The following is a 10,259-nucleotide window of genomic DNA, read 5'->3' as shown; positions in this document are numbered from 1 at the left end:
TTTGTATAATATGGAAGCCCGTTTCCGCCACTGAATAAAAAATAAAAGAGGTAATTGCGACTTTTTATCTCACAATTCTGACTTTTTTTTCTCAGAATTGCGTGATATAAACTCGCAATTGCGAGTTAAAAAGTCATAATTGAGAGATATAAACTCGCAATTCTGAGAAATAAAGTCAGAATTGCGTGATATAAACTCGCAATTGCGAGTTAAAAAGTCATAATTGAGAGATATAAACTCGCAATTCTGAGAAATAAAGTCAGAATTGCGTGATATAAACTCGCAATTGCGAGACATAAAGTAAAAACATGAAAGACATACAAACTCACAATTCTGACTTTTTTTCTCGCAATTGCGAGTTTTTATCTCGCAATTGTGACTTTATATCTCGCAATTCTGACTTTATAACTCGCAATTGTGAGTTTATATCACGCAATTCTGAGGAAAAAAGTCAGAATTCTGACTTTATATCTCGCAATTTTGACTTTATAACTCGCAATTGCGAGTTTATATCTCACAATTCTGTGGGGAAAAAAGTAAGAATTGTGAGATAAAAAGTCGCAATTACCTTTTGGTTTTTTGTTTTGTTTTTTTATTCAGTGGCGGAAACGGGCTTCCATAGATTCCTGCATAAAGTCCTGAGAGCTTTTTTTGTTTTACATTTATATACCATATTACAATATTGTTTAAATTCGTTGATAAAATGTACAAAATTTTGGTTTTCCACCCGACCACTTCATTTTGTGTATATGAAACTTCCCCATTACAACCAGTAATTGAATAATATAGGCTTTATCCTTTTCTATCCCATAATCATCAACATATATCATTATATCAGACCCACCCAGTTTAACAGCTGTATTAAGTTTTCTTGTAATGAAATTCTCAACATCAACCCAAAATATCTTTGTATAGATGCAATGAAAAAATAAATGAAAAAGAGTTTCTTTTTCATTACTACAAAATTCACAGGAGTAGTCAATATTCAATTTAAAACGTTCCAATATATGTTTCACCGGATAAATTCTATGCAATATTTTATACGAAACTTCCTTTACTTTGTTATTAACAAAGAATTTATCAACCATTCTCCAAGCCTTACGCCAATTTAAGTCTCCAAATATTGATGACCAGAAAAATCTAGCTGGAGGATATGTAACATAATTTACTAAATTTCTAATGTATTTATTTGGTATGTTGTTTTTTAAAATATTAATATTTCCAATAAAAATTGAGTTAGTTATATAATCCAGATTAGGGTTTTCATTACATTCATTTTTAAGAAGACATAATACCTTACTGGGTATAGTGTCCATTACAATGGCATATTCTCTGGGTCTAATTAGGATTTTAAATTTGTCAAGAAACTCTGTGTATGATAATAAAACTCCATCACTATTCATCAACTGATTAACCAATAAAATATTATTTTCAAACCATATATTAAAAAAAAGTGATTTATGTTTATATAAAATATCTCTGTTATTCCAGATATAATATCTTCTAGGGGAAAAGTTATGTTTATAGGCCAATGTCCAAGCCATGAGAGCTTGTTGATGAAATCTTGCAAGTTTTACTGGAATTTTGTCAATACAATAATTGCATTTTAACAAAAATTCAAGACCACCGACTGACTTAAACAAAAAGTTTGGGAATGTGTTCCACATATTATCTTTATTTTTTAAGTACTGTGTAATCCAATTAATTTTAAATACATTGTTTAGGGTATCATAATGTAATACCTCCAGGCCCCTATTGTCCTTTGAATTGCATAATATCTCTTTTCTCAAATAATGTGGTTTTCTTTTCCAAATAAAGTCGAAGAGTAATTTGTCCAACGTTTTAACTACTTTAGAAGGTAAATCAAGTGATATGGTTTTCCACCCGACCACTTCATTTTGTGTATATGAAACTTCCCCATTACAACCAGTAATTGAATAATATACGCTTTATCCTTTTCTATCCCATAATCATCAACATATATCATTATATCAGACCCACCCAGTTTAACAGCTGTATTAAGTTTTCTTGTAATGAAATTCTCAACATCAACCCAAAATATCTTTGTATAGATGCAATGAAAAAATAAATGAAAAAGAGTTTCTTTTTCATTACTACAAAATTCACAGGAGTAGTCAATATTCAATTTAAAACGTTCCAATATATGTTTCACCGGATAAATTCTATGCAATATTTTATACGAAACTTCCTTTACTTTGTTATTAACAAAGAATTTATCAACCATTCTCCAAGCCTTACGCCAATTTAAGTCTCCAAATATTGATGACCAGAAAAATCTAGCTGGAGGATATGTAACATAATTTACTAAATTTCTAATGTATTTATTTGGTATGTTGTTTTTTAAAATATTAATATTTCCAATAAAAATTGAGTTAGTTATATAATCCAGATTAGGGTTTTCATTACATTCATTTTTAAGAAGACATAATACCTTACTGGGTATAGCGTCCATTACAATGGCATATTCTCTGGGTCTAATTGGGATTTTAAATTTGTCAAGAAACTCTGTGTATGATAATAAAACTCCATGACTATTCATCAACTGACTAACCAATAAAATATTATTTTCAAACCATATATTAAAAAAAAGCGATTTATGTTTATATAAAATATCTCTGTTATTCCAGATATAATATCTTCTAGGGGAAAAGTTATGTTTATAGGCCAATGTCCAAGCCATGAGAGCTTGTTGATGAAATCTTGCAAGTTTTACTGGAATTTTGTCAATACAATAATTGCATTTTAACAAAAATTCAAGACCACCGACTGACTTAAACAAAAAGTTTGGGAATGTGTTCCACATATTATCTTTATTTTTTAAGTACTGTGTAATCCAATTAATTTTAAATACATTGTTTAGGGTATCATAATTTAATACCTCCAGGCCCCCATTGTCCTTTGAATTGCATAATATCTCTTTTCTCAAATAATGTGGTTTTCTTTTCCAAATAAAGTCGAAGAGTAATTTGTCCAACGTTTTAACTACTTTAGAAGGTAAATCAAGTGTTAAGCAAACATAAACTGACCTGGAAATTCCTTCCGCCTTGGACAAAAGGACCCTCCCCTGCAAAGATAAATCCCTTTGTAACCACATATTAAATCTATTGCTAATTATTCTAATTATTGGATCAAAGTTTAAGTCACTGCGAATTTTTTCATCTTTACATATGATTACTTTCACAGTGGTCACAGTGGTTTTGATTGGAATACCAGATATATTTGATGAATTGCAATTTTTTAAGGGAAAAATAACCGATTTACTCAGATTCATATGTAATCCTGATACAGATGAAAAATCATTAATACAATCAACAGCTTTATTAACTTCATGTATATCTTTTAGAAAGAGTGTTGTATCATCTGCAAATTGACATAGCTTAAATTCTTTTCCCATAGTTGTAATACCTTGAAAATATCCTTTCTTGAGATGAAGAGCTAATAATTGGGTTGCTAACAGAAAAAGAAAAGGAGAAAATGGACAACCTTGTCTTATTCCTCTGCCAATTTCAAATCTATTAGATGTTCCTTGGGCCAATTTTACAGAACTAGTGCATCCTTTGTATAACATTTTAACAGCTTATATTTTTATATGACAAAATATTTGCCAAATACGAAAAATTCACTTCCAGTATTACCAATCTTCCAGAATTATCTCTCTCATGGCTAAGAACATGGCCCCTAAATTTTCCCTTGAGTATTGCGACCCCTGCTGCTCTATTGCTGCCATGGGCAAACCAAATATCATTTCCCCATTGACTTCTCCAAAACTTTTCATCTTCATTACCTGAATGTGTTTCCTGCACAAAGTAAAAATCTGTACCTTTCCCTTTACAGTATAAAAATAAAGATTTCCTTTTTAAAAGATAAAAAAACTTTTTTAACAGACTTGAAAAAATTGAAACAGACATAAACTTCAAACAATCCCTTTTTTGTTAGTGTTTAACATTCAAACAAGTAGGGTCACTCATTTCTATTTGTCTTTGCAAAAATATATTTTCTTATTTTAACTATATATATACTACAACAACAGTATCAATTAACATATGACTCTTTCCACACTAAAACAGCTATATAGTATTTAACCTTAACTGGCTTGTAAGTGCAACATAAGATACCTTTCTACCACATCAGTACACTGACAATGAACTGAATACGTATTACCATCTACCACTAGGATACACGGACTTCTTTGTTGTCAATGTAAGCCTTGTTACCAACAAAATTTACTCGCTTTCCTTCTTTTCGCGCCTTCTCCACCAGTGGCCATCATTTCTTGCGTGCTTCTTTATCGGCTACAGTTAAATCTTCCTTGAAGCGGAGATGTTTGTTAGACAGAAGATCGTTTGCCTTTGAGAGCTTCCACACCAAATCCCTTGCAGACCTGGAAAGAAATCTGATAATCACGGGTCTTGGAGTAATCCTACCGTTTTTGACACTCCGGTGAAGGTCAATCTCAGTAACAGGAAACTAGTTTATATCTCGCAATTCTGACTTTTTTTTCACAGAATTGTCACTTTATTTCTCAGAATTGCGACTTTTTATCTCACAATTCTGACTTTTGTTCTCGCAATTGCTAAAGTCGCAATTACCTTTTTTTTTTTTTTTTTTCAGTGGCGGAAACGGGCTTCCATACAAAGAAGCTCAAATATAAGAGAACTTTAATTTGTTTCATTTTCATTGGTAATTACCATAGACTGTATACATATTCCCCAATCCCCATACATGTTATTTCATAGTTTTGATGACTTTCTATTATTCTAAATACTAATAAATAAGGAAAATAGTAATAACAAGGAATGAGAAAGAATGTCCAATCGTTTGATTGACAGTAGTTTATTCATATAAATGATTAAATATAGATATTCCCGGATAAACGCGTCATTTAAGGCACTGTCACTGCATACAATTGTGAACAAAATCAAAAGTTCTTAACATTTTATGTTGATCAATTTTAAATGGTCATGGGTCATGCTGCATAGTAGCTGTGGGCACTGTATGCATATCACAGATTAAGAGCTACCCGTTTACTTCATTTAATTAATTTACTTCAATGAATGCAATCATCTTTAATTTTTAGGAAACATTATTTAACTTTCTTTGAGATTGGGAAAGAATATTTCTCCATCAGTACTACACGTACAACACGGATATGTTTAACAATTAACAGGACAGAGATATGCATGGTACCGTGACCAGCTGGATGTACACACTCACAGTTAATTATGTTTGTCAGGCAGCTTGAAACAACCTATAGGTCGTTTAAACACCAAACTTGTGTAAGTCTGTAGGGTGTGAGAGGAGGTCTATAAAATGTTACACATTCATAAAATGTTATCTTTATGAAACCAAAGTATAGGTTGTTCTCTCTTTGGGACTGTATGCTCAATCAGCGTAATAGCTTATGAGTCTTTCTGCTTCTCTGACTCCTGTGAGATATGCTCCATGGGTCGTGGTGTAGAAGTTCACATGTGTCGCCTCACCAGCAAACAACAGCTGAAGGTGCTTCAAAAACAAAGAGACATAAAATCATTTTGTTACCTTCATCACTGCTTGATTTTGTAAAATGCAATCTGCTGATTATCTTTTTCACTATTGCGATTTACATCAGGATATGTGGATATCAGTGTTGTTATTGTTAAAACTAAAATAACAATATTTTCCGTTCACTGAAAAAAAAAAACTGAAATAAAATGTAAAAGTTAAAAGAAAAACTTCAATGAAAATTTAGAAATGTCGCATTGGCAGCTAACTGTCAGTTGACGTACTAAAATTACTCAAACTTAAACTTAAATAATATATATTATGTAAACAAAAACTTTTATTTTGGATGCGATTAATCGTGATTAATCATTTGACAGCACTAATAAAAGAAAATATTAAATTAAAAAAACTATAAAAAGAAAATAAATAAAAACTATAAATATTAATAAATACAATAAATATATCATAAATAATAGTAAAATAACACTGGCTAATACATAGCAGTTTGTTTGTAATAATAATCAGTTAATGAATAACAAAATAGATATCCAATTCTACAAACGATTCCTTATATTTTGTACTATATAGATAAAAATTAAATGTACTGTATATAAATATTCAAACAATTAAATAAGTTATTATGAGGTTATTACCTTCCTCCCTCTGCATTTATCTTTAGGAGGAAGAGGTGATGCTAATGCCTTGTGTGCTTTCACTCCATCAACACCATCAGGAATAAATGTGTAGGAGCCATAGACGTGAGAATCAGAACCCCATCTGGAGATCAGCGTCTTTGAGACCTCTGGCACTGACCAGCCTGTGAAAGACCTGAGCAACCTTTAAAGACAAGAACAGAGTTTGTCAGCATTTTGAGATTATTACTGCCATTTACCTATAACCATATATTTTGGCCAACACGTTCCAACACATGCTTCTCACTCTTCTTTCCACAACTGCCCAGAGTGGTTTGATAACATTTAAGTCAGGGCAGAAGTTCATTTTTAGTGCTCCAACTTGCCCAGCAAATATTATGATCGTAATCTTTTTCACATTTTAGCACTGGTGTCTGTGATTCAGTTTTTAGCAATTACAGCCCTTTCATGGATGTTGGCTGTGTGAAGTTCTCTCTGGTTGGTTTTTGTGGAAACAGGTTATTCAATGTGAATACCGACACACATATATACATATATATATATATATATATATACACACATACATACAGGGGTTGGTTGAAATAATGTGAACACCTTTCTATAATAGTTTACTGATGCCTTGGTTGAATTGTTTCCATACAATTTTGTACACTCAAGCAGAATGCCTTGTAGGTCAAGGGGGATGAATAATTTTGATTGCAACTGTGTGTGTGTGTGTATATATATATATATATATATGGTCAAATATTGCTAATTAATTGGCGAGTCTATTAAACAGCAATATGTTACCATGGTAAAATGATCATATGTCATATATTTCATCATATATGTTACCATACCTTACACAGATATCTCCTATTTCACTGTCCTGAAGATTCTCCATATACTGCGCTTCTCTCCCTGTGATCCAGCCACACAGAGCTGTTGGATGACGGGCCACTGTATCAAAACCGGTGATCTTCTTAAACCACGTCTTTTTCCAGGTGTCTCCTTCAGACAGAGACTCATAAACATCTTTATCTTCAGGCCCCTCTTTCCACACCATCTGAACCCCGGCACAGTCATCGGGCCAGAAACTCTTCTCAAAAAACAGGAAGATTTTGTCCACTATCCCAAAGCCAAGATTCTCAATTGCAGACAGCTTTTTTTTCGGTAAGGGTGGATCGAACATGGTCGTGGCTTTGTCTTTGAGAACCCCCAGAGAAACGGTGACAATCACATGGTCTGCCTCAAAGCTCTGTCCATTTTCACAAACGACCTGAACAGGATACCTTTGCTCTTCACAATGGCCTTTTCTGACCAAGTCCCATCGGATGCTCTTGACAGGTGCACTACACTGGATAGTTCCTGAAGGTAGATCTTTCAGGAGAACATCTAAGACTGCTCGATAGCCACCGGGTCCCAAAGTGTTAAAAAATCCTCCCTCTAAAGCAGTGTAATTGCTAATTTGAGATGCAGACACCTCGTAGAGGGTAGAGCAAGCCTCGTCTGTGCATTCAGTCCTCTTGCACCATTCAAAAACTTGCTGGCCGTCTTCTGTCGCCGCTAGAGGAAATTCACCAAAGGCATCGTCCAGATAAGCACCAAGAGTTAGTTTCCTGTGCTTACGCTCAAGTTCATCATCAAAAGCTTTGTCGGTGAGCTTGCTGAAGTGCGAACACACCTGATCTACAGCCGTTTTGGAGACCTGCTTCCCATCTTCTTTGAAAAAGTAATCTCGAGGGGTTACAGAACGGGGCAGGCACATGTTTTTGGATGCAGAAGGTCCCTCAGATAGCAGGTTCTCCTCTTTCGCAATCTTGAACAGGGGGTTTCCTTTCTGTCCATGGATCCAGTTCGCTCCAACTTCAGTGACATTCTCTGTGAAGGGTTTAGTGGTGTGCACTCGACCTCCAATTCTTTCCTTCGCCTCAAGAACCAGGACATGTTCAAATCCTGCCTTCACCAACGTAGCTGCAGCAGCCAACCCTGCAAAACCTGAACCTACAATTACAACTTTGGCATCTTCTGGTCCAGAACAAGAGCTCATTCTTGCTGCTTTGTTGAGCTGTTTAGAGAGAGAAAAGCTGAAAATGTATAAATGTAGCCGTAAGAACAAATAGCAACTCTCACAGAAAAACTTACACAGGTGATAAGAGAGTAGTGCACTATGCTCTAAAAGGTCTGTAAAATCTGACCTTTGTAGTCCATATAATATATGATTATTTACATAATCAGGCGGTCATGGGACATCCAATGGCAGACGAAGATTTACATTCTATAGCCTACACAGCATGACGTTTTGCACTTTTAAGATTGCATGATGATCAAACGATTTGCCACCCAATGAAGAAACACGCGTTTTTGTTTTTATACTTCTGCCTCAATAGTAGTGACAGTGTGAAGACAGCGACGTTAATAAATTTTTTTGTTGCAAAGCTAAACTTCAAAATAAATGTCTGTTTAGAAAAAAAAAAAAAAATTATTAAAACTAAATAGATTGTTAAAAAATGACACTTTGTCCTACCCCCAAACAAAACAAAACCAACTAAATAACTAAATAAAATACTCGTATAAAATAATATTCGAAATAAAACTAACTAACCAACTAACTAAATAAATAAAATACTTGTATAAAATAATATTCATACTTTTCTATCTTATTTTTATGTAATATGTAAATTCGCTGTACTGTTTATTTCTGTAGTGCTAAAGCTTTTATGAATGGGAGAACAATAGCCTACCTGTTTGAGATTTGTCACACGTACAAATCTGCCACAGGAATCTGCTTTTTAATGGAAAACTCAAAACGTAAGCCCTTTAAAAGACACTTGAAAAAATAGACTTTTTTAACAAGCATAAGAAAAAAAAATTTTCTGGATAAAATACAGATAACAAGAGAAAATGTTTTAGTGAACTACGTACTGATGGCGTTAGATGGCGCTTTTTGGTCACCTGTCCTGTGCGTCCTGAGGTAAAAGTGATTTCGCCCGAAATTCATGAACCGTTTATAAAATTCTTATATAATAGGCCTACTTCGAAAACCTCTAAACAACTATAACATCTCCAAACAGAAAAACCAACGAAAACGACAAATTAAACGAAAATAATACACCAAACACGCAGGACACCACAAAACAGGAAAATACACATCGTCTGTATGAACGCCATCTAAAGTTTGCTGCAGCCATTACAACCACCACAAAAAGTTGGTATTTGCACTTGTCTTTGCACTGTTTCTCACGAATATAGTTATTTATGGCTCATATATTAGTGATGCAAAGTCTGATTCATTTCCGCGAACCGGTTCTTTTCGGATAGATCGGCTCATTGAACCGGTTCAAAAAGCCGATTCATAGGTTCCTGACGTCATCAAGCAATAACGTCTCTACGCATTTCTTTTCTAACAACCCAATGCAATGTTATATCAATGAATCCTTTGTTACCCTGGCTTTGTATTGTTTTGTATATGTCGTTTAAAGCATAAAAAAAATATATATATATATATATTTTTTTTTTTCTCCAACAAAACTCAAAAAAAAAAAAAAATGTTATATCAATGAAAAATTCAAATAAGTCATTTGTGTCAACACATATTGAAACATTCAAAAAATAAAGTTATTTGTGTGAAAGCATATTGCTGATTATTGCCATATAATTCACTTAAGTTAATGGTGTTTGTGGTCACAGTTTCATTCGCTGATCCTTTATGTCAGATACGACTGACTGACCAATATTGACTAGCCTACAACTCGGATAAGATTCCTAAACGTTTCAAGTTGATGCACAAACGCGGATATATTCTACATGTCTACAGTATAAAGAATGAATAAACCAGTCTTATAAACTCCTTGATTTCGCTTAAGCAACTTTAAATATAATATGCATGCACAATAAACTATTGTAAAATTTATTTACATCACTCGACAGAAAGGTTTTTTTTAGGTTTTAATAAAATGTAAATTAATAACAGTCATAATAAACAAACATATTTCCAGTACGCGCCTCAGGCTTGCACAGTATCATCAACTCACTCATCAGAATCTTCGGTAATCCTCGGCAAACTTCGCAACGGCTCATTCGGTTCTTGTTGAGTCCTCGGTAATCCTCGGCAAACTTCGACAG

General features: G+C 33.6%; 1 protein-coding gene across 4 annotated transcripts; it reads right to left on the bottom strand.

The window, feature by feature from the left end:
• Window positions 1–4,854: 4,854 nt before the first annotated feature.
• LOC107755372 (spermine oxidase) lies at window positions 4,855–8,576 on the bottom strand. Of its 4 annotated transcripts, none has more exons than XM_016572150.1 (4): window positions 8,365–8,576; window positions 6,995–8,221; window positions 6,156–6,339; window positions 4,855–5,523 (listed from the first exon to the last, which is right to left on the bottom strand). In XM_016572150.1, exons 1-4 carry the CDS (start codon window positions 8,385–8,387, stop codon window positions 5,404–5,406), a joined length of 1,554 nt encoding a protein of 517 aa, XP_016427636.1. In that variant the 5' UTR covers window positions 8,388–8,576; the 3' UTR covers window positions 4,855–5,403. The 4 variants fall into 4 exon arrangements, with proteins under 4 accessions (XP_016427636.1, XP_016427638.1, XP_016427637.1 ...); XM_016572152.1 differs by having other exon boundaries at window positions 4,856–5,523; window positions 8,333–8,576; XM_016572151.1 differs by having other exon boundaries at window positions 4,856–5,523; window positions 6,995–8,202; window positions 8,333–8,576.
• Between the last annotated feature and the right edge of the window lie 1,683 nt (window positions 8,577–10,259).

The sequence above is a fragment of the Sinocyclocheilus rhinocerous genome, unplaced genomic scaffold (assembly GCF_001515625.1).
Source record: "Sinocyclocheilus rhinocerous isolate Xijiao unplaced genomic scaffold, SAMN03320098_v1.1 scaffold1013, whole genome shotgun sequence".
Lineage (NCBI taxonomy): Eukaryota > Metazoa > Chordata > Actinopteri > Cypriniformes > Cyprinidae > Sinocyclocheilus > Sinocyclocheilus rhinocerous.
This window is presented reverse-complemented; position numbering and strand designations above follow the sequence as displayed.